This window comes from Coregonus lavaretus (genome assembly GCF_964263955.1).
Source record: "Coregonus lavaretus genome assembly, chromosome: 16".
Classification (NCBI taxonomy): Eukaryota; Metazoa; Chordata; class Actinopteri; order Salmoniformes; family Salmonidae; genus Coregonus; species Coregonus lavaretus.
This window is the reverse complement of record NC_140003.1, coordinates 35,920,076-35,940,932: the sequence shown is the minus strand read 5'-3', so window position 1 is coordinate 35,940,932 and position 20,857 is coordinate 35,920,076. Positions and strand designations below refer to the sequence as shown.

The 20,857-nt window shown below is 43.3% G+C and overlaps 2 protein-coding genes across 2 annotated transcripts in view; both read right to left on the bottom strand.

Moving 5' to 3' along the window:
* Positions 1-17,817, bottom strand: part of LOC311143503 (putative G-protein coupled receptor 156) — a 29,234-nt gene extending 11,417 nt beyond the window's left edge. Inside the window, exons 1-2 of the mRNA XM_084179330.1 lie at positions 17,713-17,817; positions 6,123-6,275 (exon numbers count right to left, since the gene is read on the bottom strand). Coding sequence (XP_084035456.1) covers positions 6,123-6,266 — 144 coding nt within the window. The 5' untranslated portion in view covers positions 6,267-6,275; positions 17,713-17,817. The remainder of the gene's footprint in view (positions 1-6,122; positions 6,276-17,712) is intronic.
* LOC311143504 (E3 ubiquitin-protein ligase TRIM39-like) lies at positions 2,466-5,681 on the bottom strand. Its single transcript, XM_084179331.1, has 2 exons — positions 5,565-5,681; positions 2,466-5,302 (listed from the first exon to the last, which is right to left on the bottom strand). Exon 2 carries the CDS (start codon positions 5,298-5,300, stop codon positions 3,645-3,647), a length of 1,656 nt encoding a protein of 551 aa, XP_084035457.1. The 5' UTR covers positions 5,301-5,302; positions 5,565-5,681; the 3' UTR covers positions 2,466-3,644.
* Positions 17,818-20,857: the final 3,040 nt, after the last annotated feature.

The window sequence follows — 20,857 nt, the reverse complement described above, 5'->3', positions numbered from 1 at the left end:
TAAGTGTATTTACAGTGGGGGAAAAAAGTATTTAGTCAGCCACCAATTGTGCAAGTTCTCCCACTTAAAAAGATGAGAGAGGCCTGTAATTTTCATCATAGGTACACGTCAACTATGACAGACAAAATGAGAAAATAAATCCAGAAAATCACAATGTAGGATTTTTTATGAATTTATTTGCAAATTATGGTGGAAAATAAGTATTTGGTCAATAACAAAAGTTTCTCAATACTTTGTTATATACCCTTTGTTGGCAATGACACAGGTCAAACGTTTTCTGTAAGTCTTCACAAGGTTTTCACACACTGTTGCTGGTATTTTGGCCCATTCCTCCATGCAGATCTCCTCTAGAGCAGTGGTTTTGGGGCAGTGGCTTTGGGGCTAGCCTGGTGCAGGTCTACAATTTTGTTTCTGGTGTCCTTTGACAGCTCTTTGGTCTTGGCCATAGTGGAGTTTGGAGTGTGACTGTTTGAGGTTGTGGACAGGTGTCTTTTATACTGATAACAAGTTCAAACAGGTGCCATTAATACAGGTAACGAGTGGAGGACAGAGGAGCCTCTTAAAGAAGAAGTTACAGGTCTGTGAGAGCCAGAAATCTTGCTTGTTTGTAGGTGACCAAATACTTATTTTCCACCATAATTTGCAAATAAATTCATTAAAAATCGTACAATGTGATTTTCTGGAGAAAAAAATTCTCAATTTGTCTGTCATAGTTGACGTGTACCTATGATGAAAATTACAGGCCTCTCTCATCTTTTTAAGTGGGAGAACTTGCACAATTGGTGGCTGACTAAATACTTTTTTCCCCCACTGTATGCCCTTCATGATATTTATAACTGGGCTATGACAGGTGTTGAAACTTGAATAAACAACACAACATAACTAAGGCCCTGTGTTCTGAGCAATCACGTGAAATAGGAAGATTATATCTTGCATTTAAAAGCCTTATCCATAAATGAGAATTACACAAAAAATTAAAGCAATTCTCTGAGGATGGTGCTGGATCATCTGATATAAAAAGAAATGGGGACAGTTTGATGAAAAAGCTTTGAATATAGGTTAAAAACCAGGCATGTCACATGATTGTGCAAGACACAAGGCCCTAAACATAACATACAACAGACGCAATGCAGCACAAATGAAATAACCTGTAAAAAAGGCCATGCCTTTGAACGTGTCTTTCCCCACAGTTCCGTTAGGGTGAGTTCTCCCCTTCTCAGCTGTCTATCACAGCCTCCTGGTTTCCACCAATCAGAGTGCCCGAATGCACATTTGGACTTTGACCCCTCCCACTCCAGGTCAGAATGGCTATCACTGTCGGCAGATGAAGACGCAAGTTCCCAAGGGCCGGTATTTATATGCCCTCAAAAGAAAGGTCGGTGGATCAAGATTCAATGGTCAGATTAGGAAGGAAGAGGTGGTGTTTGCTCGATTGCGCTTAGGACATTGTACATTGAACTCGTCATTACATCTGATTGGCAAGCATGTGAATGGTTTGTGTCTGGAGTTTATGGTCGATGAAATGGTGGCGCATGTGTTGTTATATTGTTGTAAGTATGTTGAAGAGAGGTAAAGATTGAAGCGTACGGTCATTAAGGTTGGACGGGTTGGGGGGGTTGGAAGGGATTTTGGGGATGGGGGAGGGTCTATTAGAAGTTAGCAGGGCTCTTTTTGATTTTCTCAGAAGTACTGAGTTAGGTAGGAGGATTTAGACATTTAGACTCCTTTAATGATGGTTTGCGGACCACCATTATATCATAGAAGAAGAAGACGTACGTTTGGCTGCCGACTAAGTTATCAGTGTGTTTACTAGGAAGATTGTGCATGCGTCCACTAAAAGTCCATTCCTACGTATATAGCACAAACATCACTTCTATGTGTTTGTGTGTGCTAATGTGTGGTGGTGAACAAGAGCCAATAAAACTCTATATATAGACACATCTGCCTTGTTCTTGACGGACAGCCTGTAGCGAGTCAGTATCTTAACAATCAGCAATAAGTAGTAGCGGGTGAGGGCATTCACAGCCGACCGCTCAGATGAGCTCCAGCTAGCCGTTTTTACAAACTTCCACTCACCTGTGTGTGTGTTCAGAAGAGTAGCCGTGTCAAAGTCAGTACATTTTGTACTCTTTTACTCTTCTAGAGAGATATGTGAGGAAATGTAGCTATGTCTAAGCATAAAGTTCTCCAGTCTCACTTTAGAGTGACATTATCATGGCTTGTCCCTGTCCCTTACTGCTAAGCTGTACTGCAGCTGCTCTCAAAGGTACAGTACATGGATGAATTAACCCTTAACATGGCTCTGTCAGCTGAACCATGTATCTTTATGGTTGCCATTTATCCAATACCTTCACACTTTCTGTTCATATTATGTAGGAGTTCATAAAGCTGTTTTTGTTGTAGCCACAGAAGATTTACTGAGAATTTGACCAAATAACAAAGATATCGAAAAGCAGTGTGCCCATTTCAGATCATTTTAATGCAAAGATGATTAAATGTAATATTTTCACACACTCTTTTCAAGATATATATGCATATATTGGGGCAGGATTAGTAAGGAGCTACATTTTCAGTATGTCATCATACAATCGTAAAAGACATCACAATACACTCCAGCAAATGTGATTCTTAGCAAGATACAATCTATATATCTACACTTAACGTATAATAATGTGAATTGTTGGTCCCATGTTCCATGAGCTGAAATAAAAGATTCCAGACATTTTCCATACGCACAAAAAGCTTATTTCTCTCAAATTGTGTGCACAAATTAGCTTACATCCCTGTTAGTGAGCATTTCTCCTTTGCCAAGATAATCCATCCACCTGACAGGTGTGGCATATTAAGAAGCTCATTAAACAGTATGATCATTACACAGGTGCACCTTGTGCTGGGTAAAATAAAAGGCCACTCTAAAATGTGCAGTTTTGTCACACAACACAATGCCACAGATGTCTCAAGTTTTGAGGGAGCGTGCAATTGGCGTGCTGACTGCAGGAATGTCCACCAGAGCTGTTGCCAGATAATTTAATGTTCATTTCTCTACCATAAGCTTCCTCCAACATCGGTTTAGAGGATTTGGCAGTACATCAAACCAGGATTGGATGGATACATGTTGGCTGGGTGGGGTTGGGGAAATGGGATGAGTGGCGCAGTGGTCCAAGGCACTGCATCGCAGTGCTAGCTGTGCCACTAGAGATCCTGGTTCGAATCCAGGCTCTGTCGTAGCCGGCCGCTACCGGGAGACCCATGGGGCGGCGCACAATTGGCCCAGCGTCGTCCAGGGTAGGGGAGGGAATGGCCGGCAGGGATGTAGCTCAGTTGGTAGAGCATGGCGTTTGCAACGCCAGGGTTGTGGGTTCGATTCCCACGGGGGGCCAGTATGAAAAATTTAAAAATAATGTATGCACTCACTAACTGTAAGTTGCTCTGGATAAGAGCGTCTGCTAAATGACTAAAATGTAAATGTAATGAGAGGTTGGGGGTGTGAAATAATGAATTGAGAATATGATTTTAAATATTATACCTGTAACCCCCTCAACAACAACAAAAAAGATACAATTTATACCTCTCTAGTGATTGAATATTAATCAATGTATGGAATGTCCTGTTCTTTAGAATGTCAATGACACATGAGTGATATCTCAATCAGATTGGCTCACAGAAGAGATGATCAATGGTGCTGACATTTTATCAATGCCACAAACCCCAAGGTTGAAGTATGGGTAAAGTTTGTCAGTGAAGGTACAACCAGTAAACAAGTAGATATGAGACCTGGTATGAGCATCGTACAAGGAGACCTCACCCTCTTCATAGTCCACATAGACACCTATCGTCTGGGGCTTGTTACTCAGGGAGAGGGGGGTAGGGTCTGTGGTGCAGGCCTGGTAGACATTCCCTTTCCCCAGCTGGACAGTCCAGAGTCCATTCTCAGGCTTTGCTGCAATAACCTTTCTGTTGATGGTCTCTCTGGCCACTCCAACACTCCAGAGAGTATTTCCCTTCACCTGCACCTCGTAGTAGAATCTCCCTGAGGAGAAGCCCTCCTTTCCCAGGACGCTGGAAATGTAGGAGAACCTTTCTGGGTTGCCGGGGAGGTTTTGTCTTCTACCGGCATGTCTTGCTTGTTTCGTATCTTCAGAGAGGAGGAGATTGTGGTGGGCAGTATCAAGGTCCAGAGTTACATCTACTGACCACTGTTGTATCATTTTCAGCTCAGCATCACACAACCTCTTCACTTCCTTGTTCAGTGTCTCTTCAAACTGAGAGCCAGCTCTCCTCGCAGCGTTCCTCACCGTCCCGATATACTCGACACTCTGAATCCTGATCTCCGACCAGTCCTTGGTGGGTAGAGCGTTGCACAGGGATGGGAAGCTCTGGAGGAGGTGCAAATAGTCTCTGGTGTGTGAGAGCTGCTCTAGCTTAGAGTGTCTCTGCTTTAGCTCAGTGATTTCCGTCTCCAGCTCTTTAATGAGCCCTTCAGCCTGCCTCTCCGCTGCTTTCTGCTTCTCCTCAATCACCTCAATAAGCACAGTCTGGCTACTCTTAATGGAGCGCATCAATTCTGTAAAGACCTGCAAGCTTTCCTTTATCTCTTTCTCTGCATTTCTTTTGTTGGACTGTACTGTGCCTTTAATCTCCTTAACTTTCTGCAGTCGACCCTGAATCATTTGCTTCACTTCAACGTCCATATTTTCCAGCTGAGCTTTAATGTCCCTGCTTTCGTACACTAGAGAGACGATGTTGTGGGCATTGTGGTCAGTCTCTGTGCAGAACTGACACACATATGTCTGGTCAGTCTTACAAAACTGCTCCAGAGGTCTATCATGCCTCTTACACAATCGTTCTTCAAGATTCCCCACAGGGTTGATTAGGTTGTGTTTCTTTAAAGCTGTGACTTTCTTATGAGGCTCCAGGTGAGTCTCACAGTAAGAAGCCTGACAATCTGGACAAGACTTAATGGCCTTGGCATTCCCTCCAATGCAGAAGTCGCAGTTCACTTCTCCAGCTCCAGGTTTGGCTGCCGCCTGCTCCAAGGAGTTGGTGTCATTCCCTTGAGCTGAACCCCAGAACTGAGCAACCATATCAGAAATGAAAGTATTAACCTTTAGCTCAGGTCTTTTGGGGAATTTGTGCTTACACAGTGGACACTGGCACATGACATTGGTTCTCCAGTATTCGTTGATACAAGCCATGCAGAAGTTGTGACCGCATGGGATTGTGACTGGTTTCTTGAAAACATCCAGACAGACAGAGCAAAGGAATTGATCTTCAGACAGCACAGTGCTAAATGACGCCATGCCTGCGAACAAACCGAAAGTGAAATCAACTTTATAATCTGTGTCATTTTAGCATTTACTAAATAAGTACGCTTATGTATTTCCTTCTCTATTCTTTTATTTGATTTATTAAATAAACAATAAAGCAGGAATTTTAAACACAGTGCAAAGAAGAGAAGCTATGATACATAAGAATAATTGGAATATTTGCTCTCTCTCCTCTCACTGGGCACACCCTGGTTAGGTTGGACGTTGAATTGAAGTCTGTGCCCAGTTGGTTCTTACCTGAGACGATGCGTGTTGTTGACTGATCTTTCTTTTCTCTTGAATCCCGAGGACTCTGAGTGCAGGAGACTTAGTGCAAGTGCTCAATGAAATGTATAAGGAGAAAGTGTGTTCGGGTCCTCAACATTCAGCTCTGCTGTTTACTTTCATTTCAGCACCAGGCTCCTCCTGACACCACATTGCAAGTCATTGAGCTCCCGTTTACATCTCTTAAAGGAGCAGATACATTTTTATATTGGTGAACTCACTACATACTTTTTTTCACTGTTATAATACAATTATACCATAAAAATATCACAATGTTCACATTATATGTTATTAGTTTAGCTCATTAAATTGAATAGAGATCATTTAGAAGGGTGTAACACCAACCTTAAACCTGACCCTCCCACTGGGGATGGATGACTATCCACGTTGGTGCAACGTAATTTTATTGAAATGACGTGGTAACAACGTTGATTCAACCACTGTGTGCCCAGTGGGCTGACACTTTGGGCAATGGGCACAGAGGTCAATACAAAAGCAACTGTTTGTGTGTGTGCATGTGTGTGTGTTTACCGTGCTGAGGGTACATAGTCTCTGCAGTATCTCCAGGCCCTTCTTTGTATTGACTCCAGGGTGGATGAGGCAGAGTCTGGAGTCACAGTAAGAGCTGCAGTTCCGCTCTGACTCCATGGCTGGACCCAGTCTGTCAGCCCTCATACACACATCCTGAGGAACAACATATATCTGTCATTAGCTATTTCAACACACTACAATACTACGTACAGACACTTACACATAAACAGAGAGGAGAGAGATACAGACATATCTTTAATACCACGCTTAAATGTGTATAATAACACGCAAACTCCTTTTCTCTCTTCCCATTCTCCCACCAGGGTAGAAATATTGAATTGGGGATGCAACATCACATTGTTTTATAATACACAGGAGTGCAGAAGTAATGCTAGATAGAAACCTATAGCCAAGTCTCTCCCATTCCCTCAGCACAGAATACAGCTGCTCAATGCTCACCACAGGCTGGAGCCAAGTCTCTCCCATTCCCTCAGCACAGAATACAGCTGCTCAATGCTCACCACAGGCTGGAGCCAAGTCTCTCCCATTCCCTCAGTACAGAATACAGCTGCTCAATGCTCACCACAGGCTGGAGCCAAGTCTCTCCCATTCCCTCAGCACAGAATACAGCTGCTCAATGCTCACCACCGGGTGGAGCCAAGTCTCTCCCATTCCCTCAGCACAGAATAAAGCTGCTCAATGCTCACCACAGGCTGGAGCCAAGTCTCTCCCATTCCCCCAGCACAGAATACAGCTGCTCAATGCTCACCACAGGGTGGAGCCATTACAAAGGTCCCCACCCCACTGAACAGGGCAGGAATGGTTTTAGCAGCGGCCGGTCACACTACTCATGGGAAGTGTAGTGTAGTCTAAGGGGAAACACACTGACAGTGAACATAGAAACATTAGATTCATATAGGAGTGTGCGGTAGGTAGGCAGGTATGAGTGTGCAGCAGGTAGCATAGTGGTTAAGAGCATTGGGACGGTAACCAAATGGTCTCTGGTTGAATCCCTGAGCCGACTAGGTGAAAAAATCTGTCTGTGCCCCTTGTGCAAGGCACTTAACCCTAATTGCTCCTCTAAGTCACTCTGGATAAGAGCGTCTGCTAAATTACTCAAATGTAAATGTTAAATTAATGTGACAGACAAATTACACAGCTATTCCAGCTTTGTGAATAAGGGTAGATTGGACACAGAAAATTCCCACAGAAACTTCAGGAAAGCTACTGGGAAAGGCAACGCTTAGAAGGCCACAGCGAGGTCTGACCAAACCTGACTAAGAGCACAGGATATGGCCAATTTGAGAGGAAGATTGCATGCTTCTGCTTGTCCTCAGTCTACACAAAACAGCACAGAGCTGAACAACACAATACATGACCACACTTCAGAGAGAAGCATTTAGATGTCTGTGAGAGTCTATTTATTGTGCACTAGTTTCACTGTAATATCATAATGTTCTATGTGACCTGCCCGGACACCACAGATGTTAATGAGCTTGACAGGTAACTTACAACGCAAGGCAGTGGTTCTGCATATAAGTGAGTGGTCTGGTCCCTGTCAAATAAACAACAAATACATATATAAACCAGAACATGCATCAGCTAGAAGAACCATATTATTATTTTAGGCATTTTTATGAGGTTACACCTGGGTTGCACTGACATGTCGCTGATATAATTATGTACAATTGTACATGACATCATACAATGTTTAGATCTGTCTTCAACAGTACCCCTTTAACAACCACACTGACTCATTGGCTACGTGTCGTTTGTGTACATCTATATGTCTGTCTATAGTTGATATTTGTGTGTATGTGCATATATGCGTTTGTGTGTGAGTGTGTGTGTGTGTCTGTGTCTGTACCTGGGTCTAGATTAACGTGTTTATGTGTGTCCTTATTGACAAGTGTGTGTGTACAGTGGCGGCTCCTGAAAAAATTCTCAGGAGGGGCAATTTTTCTGATGATTTAGGTGACCTACACACATTTTAAAAAAGATATGTCCAGCAACAACATGAAGACAGGGGCAGCATATAAGTCAATACCAGAAGCATTTATTGACTGATCTGGGGAGATGGATTCCAGTTTCTGTGACAGATTATAAATAATCTCTGATGCCTTTGTTATATTAGCTTTTGGTTGAATGTACTGTCGTAGTAAATATATAATGTTATAGCTTGGTCTGACTAAAATCTTGTGCATGACCCATTTTGTGTTGGGCCTTTGTATTCAATACAATGAACAAGAGTCCTATCTTGTCAGCCTTGTCAGCAGGTGGCTAAGGATAACACCCACGCCATAGGTCTCTCAGTTCTTCCAACTCACGAGTTCTTGCCCTGAGGACACACACACACACACACACACACACATCATCACTGATAAACACACACACACACACACACACATCATCACTGATAACAACACACACACACACACACACACACACACACACACACACACACACACACACACACACTGATAACAAACACACACACACACACACAAATCCTCTTCTCTTAGGCTGAACATCTGAAGACAGAGAACCCGACTCAGAGCCAATGCAACAGTGACACTAGCCTGGAGGTGACCTCGCCCAACTCATCAGGACCAATCAGAAGATCAGAACTACTAGATTCAACCTACTTCATTTTATTGTATAAAATGTCAGCACACAATGTTTAGGGGCTCTTCTGATAAACTCCCTACGAGTTTGACGAACGGGTCCGTGCACGCGATTCCAGATATCTTTACCTCTGAATAAACTGCCTTATATTATACAATTATCCACCTTGTCCAAAAGTCTCTACTTGGTCTCCGTTCTCCAGTAAACTTGTTTTATCAACAATAGTAAGGTTCAATGACACAGAAAGCAGTTCAATGTCGGGGTACAGAGTCGCTCTCTTACCAGGATCGCGGTCCGCTCTGACCAGGGTGAAGCCGGCCGGCTCCACCTCTCTGTCCGGGACTCTGTCATCCAGCCAAGTCTCCCAGCTGTATTGGGATTCCGCTGCCAGCAGCGTTTTCATTATTTAGTCCGTTCGTAGCGGGTATGTACACGATCAACAAGATCAGTCCAAAACCGAAGATCAGTCCAAAGCAGAATGTTTGCAGAATGTTTGTAAACTAAGTCTACAAATTAAAAACATAAAATAACGCCACACTGCAGGTCACAACAGAGACGCTGCTAGCCGCCATTGTCTTAGTTACGTTCAACGTTACGTCACGTATGACGAAAGCGCGTAAGTGCAAGCCCACAGACACCCATAGAGAATGTATTGAAAGCTTTGAAATGTGAAAAAAATAGATTTTACATGACAGGCTATGAGAGACTTCTGGGCGATTTTCAACCTGACTGAAATCGCCCAAAAAACGGGCGGGGCCATTTGAAGCACGACTTTAGCCTGATTTGACATTTAGTGGCTGGCAGATCAGACGTGAACACTGATAACTGCTGTTGCCGTGATATAATTGATTAGAAAAAAAATCCCTTCCTTTTCCCGTTTGGCAGTGCGTCGCCCATATCGCCCTATTGAACAAGCCGTCCCTGTGTGTGTATACTTTATGTGTCACTGTCTGTGGGCTGACTAAGACATCCCCAGGGCTGTGACTGTCTCTGAGTATCGATAGAGTCGCAGGCTGATGACAGGGCTGTGACTGTCTCTGAGTATCGATAGAGTCGCAGGCTGATGACTGGGTAGGCTTCTCTCACTATACTGTGTGACTTAGATTGTTTAATCACAGGTCTAGTGCAGTTTTTTAGGTCCACCCATCTACTACCCGGTCAGATCCCCTTGTAGACTTGAAGGGATGCACCTGCTCAGCAACAATGTTCAGATACACTGTGGCATTCAAACGGTGCTCAATTGGTATCAAGGGACCTAGTGTGTGCCAGGAAAACATTCCCCACACCATTACACCATCGCCACCAGCCTGTGATTTTGACACCAGGCAGGATGGGGCCATGGACTCATGCTGCTTACGCCAAATCCTGACTGCCATCAGCATGACGCAACAGGAACCGGGATTTATCGGACCAGGCAATGTTTTTCCACTCCTCAATTGTCCAGTGTTGGTGATCGCGTGCCCACTGGAGTACTTATTCTTGTTTTTAGCTGATAGGAGTGGAACCCAGTGTGGTTGTTTGCTGCAATAGTCCATCTGTGACAAGGACTGATGAATTGTGCTTTCCGAGATGCCGTTCTGCACACCACTGTTGTACTGTGCCGTTATATGCCTGTTTGTGGCCGCCTCTTAGTTTGCACGATTCTTGCCATTCTCCTTCGACCTCTCTCTTCAATTAGTTGTTTTCACCCACAGGACTGCCGCTGACTGGATGTGTTTTGTTTGTGGCACCAATTTCGGTAAATCCTAGAAGAAAAAAAAGCCCTGGAGGCCGACCGTTTCTGAGATAATAGAACCGGCGCACCTGGCACCGACGATCATACCAAGCTCAAAGCCGCATAAGTCCCTTGTTTTGCCCATTCTAACGTTGAATCGAACAGTAACTGAATGCCTTGATGCCTGTCTGCTGCTTAATAAAGCAAGCCACGGCCACGTGACTCACTGTCTGTAGGAGCTAACCATTTTCATGAACGGGATGGTGTAACTAATAATGGTGTAACTGGCCACTGAGTGTATATTTCCACATTATGAGGTTGGAATAATACTGTGAAATTGTGAAAATTATGATAATTTCCTCTTAGTTTAAAAGCTGTTTGAAAAGATGCATGACATTTCTGCCTGTTTAGGTGGAATTGAGTTTTCAGCTGTAAATTAGATAGCTATTTACACTCGTAATGCAGTGGCTGTACGGTAACATGCTATACATGACGTCAGACCTCAGGTTCTGCGCTACACAGCTTTGTATGGGTTTTGACTGACAGCAGTTCTGAACTTGAGCATCGCACATGACAAGAAGTTGTCCCCATCACTCCCACTAATTGGGCAACTTTTACAAAATGTTTGTTATCTGAGTGAGGGAAATGCTGTAAATTACGAGCACTCGATGTATTTTGAAAGATGAGATGTTGAGGATTATAATAAATACTGCTTTGATCTCATTCAAGCAAGCCAAACACCTGTGAGTCCAAATGTGCACTTCACATTTCCATATCATATGCCCGCCGCATGTGGCAGGGGCTACAGTCCATTACGGATTACAAAGGAAGACCCAGACGTGATCTGCCCAACAATGCCTCTCTACCAGATGAAACTCAATGCATTTTATGCACGCTTCGACAATAACAACATCGTGCCGGGTGTGAGGGCCGCCACCAACGTAGAGAACTGGTGTGCTTAGTCCCCTCCTGTACTCCCTGCTCACCTACGACTGCGTGGCAATGCACAACTCCAACACCATCATCAAGTTCGCTGACAACACGACGGTGGTAGGCCTGATCACCGGTGACTATGAGACAGCCTATAGGGAGGAGGTCAGAGACCTGGCAGTGTGGTGCCGGAACAACAACCTCTCCATCAACGTCAGTAAGACCAAGGAGCTGTTCGTGGACTACAGGAAACAGGGGGCGAGCACGCCCCCATCCATATCAAGGGGGCTGCAGTGGAGCAGGTCGAGAGCTTCAAGTTCCTCTGTGTCCAAATCACAAAGGATTTAAAAATGGTCCACACACACGTGCACAGTCGTGAAGAAGGTGCAACAGCGCCTCTTCCCCCTTAGGAGGTTGAAAAGATTTGACATGGGTTCTCAAATCCTCAAAATGTTCTACAGCTGTACCATTGAGAGGATCTTGACTGGCTGCATCACTGCTCGATCGCATGGCGCTACAGAGGGTGGTGCGGACAGCCCAGTATATCAGGAGGTGTGAAAGGAAGGCCTGGGAAATTGTTAAAGACTCCATCCACCCAAGCCATAGACTGTTCTCTCTCCTTCCGCATGGCAAGCGGTATCGGTGCATCAAGTCTGACACCAACAGGCTCTTGAACAGCTTCTATCCCCAAGCCGTAAGACTGCTAAATAGCTAACAAAATGGCTACACAGCCTATCTGAGTTTACCCTTGTAATACATTTTTGCAATGTCTCTATGCACATACACAGGGCCGTACACACTCAAGCACACTGACCCTCCAACACTCACTCCATAATTTGCTCACACACATAATATGCACATACATTAATACTGACTCTACACACATGCACTCAAACTCACATACAATCATCATATACGCTGCTGCTACTCTGTATCATATATCTTGATGCCTAGTCACCTTACACCTATACATACAGTGGGAGAAAAAAGTAATTAGTCAGCCACCAATTGTGCAAGTTCTCCCACTTAAAAAGATGAGAGAGGCCTGTAATTTTCATCATAGGTACACGTCAACTATGACAGACAAATTGAGAAAAGAAAATCCAGAAAATCACATTGTAGGATTTTTAATGAATTTATTTGCAAATTATGGTGGAAAATAAGTATTTGGTCACCTACAAACAAGCAAGATTTCTGGCTCTCACAGACCTGTAACTTCTTCTTTAAGAGGCTCCTCTGTCCTCCACTCGTTACCTGTATTAATGGCACCTGTTTGAACTTGTTATCAGTATAAAAGACATCTGTCCACAACCTCAAACAGTCACACTCCAAACTCCACTATGGCCAAGACCAAAGAGCTGTCAAAGGACACCAGAAACAAAATTGTAGACCTGCACCAGGCTGGGAAGACTGAATCTGCAATAGGTAAGCAGCTTGGTTTGAAGAAATCAACTGTGGGAGCAATTCTTAGGAAATGGAAGACATACAAGACCACTGATAATCTCCCTCGATCTGGGGCTCCACGCAAGATCTCACCCCGTGGGGTCAAAATGATAACAAGAACGGTGAGCAAAAATCCCAGAACCACACGGGGGGACCTAGTGAATGACCTGCAGAGAGCTGGGACCAAAGTAACAAAGCCTACCATCAGTAACACACTACGCCGCCAGGGACTCAAATCCTGCAGTGCCAGACGTGTCCCCCTGCTTAAGCCAGTACATGTCCAGGCCTGTCTGAAGTTTGCTAGAGTGCATTTGGATGATCCAGAAGAGGATTGGGAGAATGTCATATGGTCAGATGAAACCAAAATAGAACTTTTTGGTAAAAACTCAACTCGTCGTGTTTGGAGGACAAAGAATGCTGAGTTGCATCCAAAGAACATCATACCTACTGTGAAGCATGGGGGTGGAAACATCATGCTTTGGGGCTGTTTTTCTGCAAAGGGACCAGGACGACTGATCCGTGTAAAGGAAAGAATGAATGGGGCCATGTATCGTGAGATTTTGAGTGAAAACCTCCTTCCATCAGCAAGGGCATTGAAGATGAAACGTGGCTGGGTCTTTCAGCATGACAATGATCCCAAACACACCGCCCGGGCAACGAAGGAGTGGCTTCGTAAGAAGCATTTCAAGGTCCTGGAGTGGCCTAGCCAGTCTCCAGATCTCAACCCCATAGAAAATCTTTGGAGGGAGTTGAAAGTCTGTGTTGCCCAGCGACAGCCCCAAAACATCACTGCTCTAGAGGAGATCTGCATGGAGGAATGGGCCAAAATACCAGCAACAGTGTGTGAAAACCTTGTGAAGACTTACAGAAAACGTTTGACCTGTGTCATTGCCAACAAAGGGTATATAACAAAGTATTGAGAAACTTTTCTTATTGACCAAATACTTATTTTCCACCATAATTTGCAATTAAATTCAGAAAAAATCCTACGATGTGATTTCCTGGAGAAAAAAAATCTCATTTTGTCTGTCATAGTTGACGTGTACCTATGATGAAAATTACAGGCCTCTCTCATCTTTTTAAGTGGGAGAACTTGCACAATTGGTGGCTGACTAAATACTTTTTTCCCCCACTGTATCTACCTCTATCACTCCAGTATCCCTGCACATTGTAAATATGGTACAGGAAGTGACTGATCCTGTGTTCTTATTTCTTACTTTATTTCTTGTGTGTTTTTGTTTTACCTTGTTATTTTTTGTATTACATTGTTATTGATTACTACATTGTTGGGTTTAGAACTTTAGAACGCGCCTACCCCACATTTTTCTATAATATTCTTATCATGTTACTGAATGTATCCAGAGTATTTTCAGATTACGTTATCAACAAATGTGGCGAAAAGTACAGTAAATGTAAAATGCACATAAAATCAACAGTGTAACGTTTGGTAGAAGTCTTGTGTCAGGTGAACTGTTGTGTTCTCACCTTTAGTTAAATTTTTCCCATAATCTCCAAACTGTTCCCTTTAAATGCTTCCATGGTTATGCATATGCTTTCCATATTTCTTCTGTAAGAAACATTTCTATTTATCCCTAGCCATATAGGCCAATTCCCACGAGTGTAGGGGTTACTAGACCAATACGAAAGAAAGTTCCTAACCTCTCTGCCAATAACAGCTAGTTTTCGGTCGTCGTCCCCCCCCCCACACACACACACACACACAGACCACTCCCAGACAGTCCTAGCAAAATTATTGTTTGAGAAATTGCTAATTTTGTTTATTTTTGACCATTTTAATTGTAAACAATCACAGTAAGGTACTTAATTGTTACACAGAAATGATTTGATATTGAGATTTTTTTAAAGCGGTTGCATTGGACCTTTAGTCACAGGTCTAGGGCCAGGATTGTTTTTCAATCTCAGTGGGTAAATAAGTTATCGAGTAAAACAAGGATGATCACAATGTACATGCTTCCTCTCTGGCCAACAGCCCTGAGCAACTACCAGTTAAAAGACACAAGTTACTATCATGCCAATAAAGCCTGTAGGCTTACAAACATCCATGCCTTATATCAGACAGCATATGGTATCTTTCCTTCAGTAATTGCTATTTAATTAAGTTGTAATTAGGCCTATTAGGATGACATGAGTTGTAGTTGTCTTTTCCAATGAACAATGACTTCTTCTTTTCTGGGGGTCTGGGAAATGCCTGTAGTTTCCTTCCTCGTATCCTTTCGTAATTTTCCCAGTTTAGATCACAGCTTTAGGCTTTCCTGCACGCACAACCGGGCCAGAGAGGCTTTTCCACCGCTTTTTCAAAATCCTCTCCATCAGTTTCAACCACGTTGAAAAGAGTGCCACCTCGCAGAGATCAACAAAAGTCAGTTAACACCTAGCCACGGAGGTCAGCATGAACACCGCACATGAAACCCGATTCCAGCCCCGGCTGCAAGGTGACGGACATGTTTTGACAGTGCACTACATGATGGTTATAAGGTGTGTCTCTGTCTCTACATTTGCCCTGGCCTCGGGCGGAGAATACAACTTTACTGTAAGAGCTTATAGTTAGCCTCGTGACAACTTTCACTAGTCACCTCACTCGGCTCCATCCATTATGTTCACCTGAGAGATTATGTGCTATCATATTCAGTCAGAGATCAATGGCCAGTAGGCCTGTCAGTGATAGGTGGCTATGTTTCTACTATTGTCCACCCTTTCAATAGAGAAATTATGTTTAGTACATTCATTGTCCCTGTCAGTTTGCCTGGCCCAATCCCCTCTCTCCATTTAAGATTAGACGGGTGGCGCGGGGAGCAATGGGTGAACTGCATGCGGTTAGCACGGCTGGACAAAGCGCGGCCAGTGTTCTGCAGGGGCAATATTGAAACGTTCCACCTCACGCTGTAATCCATTTAGCAATTTATTATAAAGATGATCAAGTGTAAGAATGCAGTTATTGGCATAGCTTGCCCTTGCTTCAAGCCGACGGGGAGAAAACGTATAGATTAGATTTTTGTTTAGGTTTTCTACTTTCCCTCTTCGAAAACAAATTTTTGCCAATAAAATTGTCCTACTTTGGTTTAGCACATTCCTTCTTTACATGATGTGGGCTTAGATCATAGCTTGTGCAGAGTGAGTCTAGCTTGTCTCTGCTTGGAGATATTGAAAGTGTTACAGCTGTTCTGTTACATTCATCCCGGTCTCCCATACTCATACACTTTAAATAAATACCAGAATGTGTTTACTGTACAGCCACTGCATTACGAGTGAAAATAAGCATGTTTTCAAACAGACTGCTTTGTCTTACAATCCTATGACAAAAAATATCTAAGAAAATAAATGAGTGAAAAATATTAAAATCTCAACTAAAAACAATTAAAGGTTCAATGCAGCCGTTTTTATCTCAATATCAAATCATTTCTGGGTTACAATTAAGTACCTTACTGTGATTGTTTTCAATTAAAATGGTCAAAAAGAAACAAAAATAGCTTCTTAGCAAAGAGCATTTTCTCAAGCCAAATTTTTTGCTAGAACTGTCTGGGAGTGGTCTGAGTGGGGAGGGGGAAAATGAAAAATAACTGTTATTGGCAGAGAGGTTTGGAACTCTCTTTCTTATTGGTCTATTAACTAATTTACCGCCTGGTGATGTCACCAGGCAGGCCAAAATTCCATCCCACCAAAACAGGCTGAAATTTCAGGCAGTCTTTTCAAACAGCTCTTACATGCTGATCAAACCGGCTCTGCGCATGCGTCTGCCATTGAGCGCATGTTGATTTTGTCTATCCCCACCAGATGCGTTCATGACACGCAGGTTAAAATACCAAAACCAACTGTGAACCAACTATATTCATTTGGGGACGGGTCGAAACATTCATGGACATTTAGCTAGCTTGCTGTTGCTTGCTAATTTGTCCTCGGAAATAAACATTGGGTTGTTATTTTACCTGAAATTCGGAGTCATACAAAATCATGTTGTTATCTACTCCGGCAACTAATCCACAGATAAAAAGGGGGAAGCTAGTTAGTTTATAGTTAGTTTTCTTTGATGAATCTCTCCTCATTCATCTTTATTCTTCTTCTTCTTCTTCTTCTGTGGATTTTATATGGTGGTTGGCAACCAACTTTAAGGTGCATTACTGCCACCAACTGGACTGGAGCGTGGACCTCGTTCGGCTTTCACATCTTTCAATCAACCACTTGGGTATATGCTCGTCAAAATCAATGAGTAGATGGGAGGACGGGACTTGCAGCGGGTCAAGCATCTAAAATAGAACCAAGTTCTATTTTAGAGCCTGGCTACACAGAGCAGTTTGGATGAAATGATTGAATAACATGTATGTGTACATTTATTTCGCAACACTCGCACATGCAACGCGGCCAGTTTGATCAGCATGTTACACTAAAAAGGCATTATTGTCATTTTCACAATTTCACAGTATTATTCCAACCAAATAGTGTGGAAATACATATAAAACACAGGGAAATCACGTTTTTGACTGCACTGGGCCTTTAATAAAAAAAAAACTAATAGAGCTTGACAACATGCAGGGTTTAAGTCCTAATTTTCACTCTCAAAAGCCTACCACCAACTCAATGAATGGCATACTTTCATGCACTGGTTTATCATCTAGGTTATCATGAAAATCTAATTTAAAATCATATTCCATTTCAAAAGCTGTGATTCTAACGCACATCTTCAAACCTTATACGATTTAAAAAATAAATAATAGGGTGGGTATTTTTGCAATAGCACAATCCCAGAGATTAGCAACTAATTTAGGTGTTATGGGCTATATGATTCCTCCTCTCGATAATACCGGATCAACCGTATTAACAGAGAGAAGCGACTAAACAGAAAGATAAGGTAAGCAGACGAACCTGACGGAGTAGCTAAATTCGCAGTAATAATGTCAGTATGGTGCGTGGAGTGTCCCGGCGCCTCGCCGCTGTCCTCTCTCCATCGCTGGCGTCTCACGAAGTAAAACAAACTGTCCTGTTAAATTTAGCTCCACCTCCACTGCGACCCATAGGGAAACCCTCACAAGAATCCAACCCGAAGACTTCTTTAATAATCCTTCTTTTTATGACAACTGAGAACTCTCCTAAATCCTATCCCAAAATGTGCCCTGGTGTCAGTGAGAAAAAGCACAGTCAGAATTGCAACAACTTTTCATGAGCAGGGAGGGGGAGTGAGAGATTGAGGGAGGGAGTGTGCGTGTCGCTGTAATTAGTGGGTAGCGCGGAAGCTGTAGCCAACTCGCGTGCACGCATTGTTTGCAGATAGAGAACATGGGAGCACGGGGGGCATTTGATAATGCTGTTTCACCCACTACACTACCGTTTGTTTCTTTTTGACAGAGTTCCCCAGTCAAGAAACCAATTAACGGATATATAAATTGCCTGAGATGCCTCCCACTGGGCAAGAACTGGTTACATCAACGTTGTTTCCGCGTCATTTAAACAAACAAAAAAATATCTGATGACATTGAATCAACTTGGAAAACTGATTGGATTTGCAAAAAGTCATCAATTTAATTGGTAATTTCGTATTTTTTTTCACCCAACATTTAACCTACCGGTAAATCTAATGACATGGTGACACTTTTTATTCATTTCACCTTGAATTCACGTCAGTTGACATCTCAACCAAATGTAACTCAAAACTAGCCGTTGAAATGAAGTCTGTGCCCAGTGGGCTATTAACATGAACAAAGTGAGTGGTTATGAATGGTTATGTAAGAAAAGTCATGGTTAGGCCTATGGCTGTGTTGCCTATAGGCTACAGTTTGCTTTCATGTGTCAAATGACATTATTTCTGAACCATCTAAATGGGAGTTCCATGCCATGACCATTGCGCCACGTACACGCTACATGTCCAAATGGTTGATACCAGGCTGGCAAATAATACATGTGTTCAACATTGTTGCGCTTTGATGGGCAGCAGGTGACACTGCACAGTCACATGGGACTGGGTGGCGCGTGGGACAGGCTCGGGCGCGTCCCCTTACTGTACCAATAAATATTATTGGAATACCCCATAATACAGTGGAAAGAAACACAGATGTATTTTCAACAATATCACTCCATTACGCATATGCTTGAAATATATCGAGAGGGCGATTAGGCTTGTAGGCCTACAGCAAAGGGATGAACAATTTACAAATGACAGTAACATATATATAAAAAGAGAGAACAAAGCTCCAGAAAAACAGGTCTCTCCTTCCAGCTCTCTCTGCAGCCGAACCCCATGGAAATAATTCAGCGCTTGTTCCATCAGCCGACCTAGGCATAAAGCTGTTATTAGAACATCACAGGGATCTACGGTGTGAGCCTGCACGCGGGGTCATTCCTGACAATGGAGTGTCACCTGTAGGCTACTGACAGCTATGTTTTGGGGGAGAGAGAGAGTTGAGAGAGAAACACACAGTGAGAGAGAGACACAAGAAAAGGGCAACCAATGAAGAACAAACACCATTGTAAATACAACCCATATTTATGTTGATTTATTTTCCCTTTTGTACTTTAACTATTTGCACATCATTACAACACTGTATATAGACAATGACATTTGAAATGTCTTTATTCTTTTGGAATTGTTGTGAGTGTAATGTTTACTGTTCATTTATTGTTTATTTAACTTTTGTTTATTATCTACATCACTTGCTTTGGCAATGTAAACATATGTTTCCCATGCCAATAAAGCCCCTTAAATTGAATTGAATTGAGAGAGAGAAAGACAATGGTTAAATGCAAGGTTTATCTTCATCCACATGCAAGTATCTCACCCAAAAGTATCTCTCTTCCCCCTCTCTCTCTCCCCCCCTCTCTCTCTCCCCCCCCCCCCCCCTCTCTCTCTCTCTCTCTCTCTCTCTCTCTCTCTCTCTCTCTCTCTCTCTCTCTCTCTCTCTCTCTCTCTCTCTCTCTCTCTCTCTCCCCTCTCTCTCCTCTCTCTCTTTCCCTCTCTCTCTGACACACACACAGTTTCCTGCTATTGCCTTCCTCCCTCCCTGCAGTGCTAGGTGTGTGGTCATTGTCAGGAGGACTGGAAACATATTGGTAGCCTGGGCAGATCCCCAGCTATCTGAGGGACCATCAGGTCTATTTAAACTGATACTTTTCCCAGTGTTTAGTGTGTGTGTGTGTGTGTGTGTGTGTGACAGAGAGAGAGGGAGGGAAAGACAGAAAGCAGTCAGAGTGATATTGTGAGATCCCAGCTTTAAGAGGAGGTGGTACCGGTGACATCTGGTCAGATCAAAACATCCTGTGTTCCTGCTATCCTGTGTTCCTGTCATCCTGTGTTTCTGTCATCCTGTGTTCCTGTCATCCTGTGTTTCTGTCATCCTGTGTTCCTGTGTTCCTGTCATCCTGATATCCTGTGTTTCTTTCATCCCGTGTTCCTGTCATCCTGTGTACCTGTTATCCTGTGTTTCTGTCATCCCGTGTTCCTGTGTTTCTGTCATCCTGTGTTTCTGTCATCCCGTGGTCCTGTCATCCTGTGTGCCTGTCATCCCGTGTTCCTGTCATCCCGTGTTTCTGTCATCCTGTGTTTCTGTCATCCCGTGTTCCTGTCATCCTGTGTTTCTGTCATCCTGTGTTCCTGTCATCCTGTGTACCTATTATCCTGTGTTTCTGTCATCCTGTGTTTCTGTCATCCCGTGTACCTGTCATCCTGTGCCTGTCATCCTGTGTTTCTGTCATCCTGTGTACCTGTTATCCTGTGTTTCTGTCATCCTGTGTTCCTGTCATCCTGTGTACTTGTTATCCTGTGTACCTGTTATCCTGTGTCCCTGTCATCCCGTGTTACTGTCATCCTGTGTTGCTCTATGAACACATCTACTGTGTCTGTCCACTGAAGGGACAGTAGGTAGAGCTGTTCACTGACATGAATGACTCCTTACTGCCGCCCCTGTTTTCAGGGAAATGTCTTTATACTGTACATGCTGACCTGACATTCAGGCCATATTACATGGGACTCCTAACGCTAGTGGACCATCTCAGAGTGATACTGCTACTAATGGAGGGT

Excerpts from the sequence above, each read along its gene's own strand:
- LOC311143504 (XM_084179331.1), bottom strand. The coding sequence starts at position 5,300 with ATGGCGTCATTTAGCACTGTGCTGTCTGAAGATCAATTCCTTTGCTCT.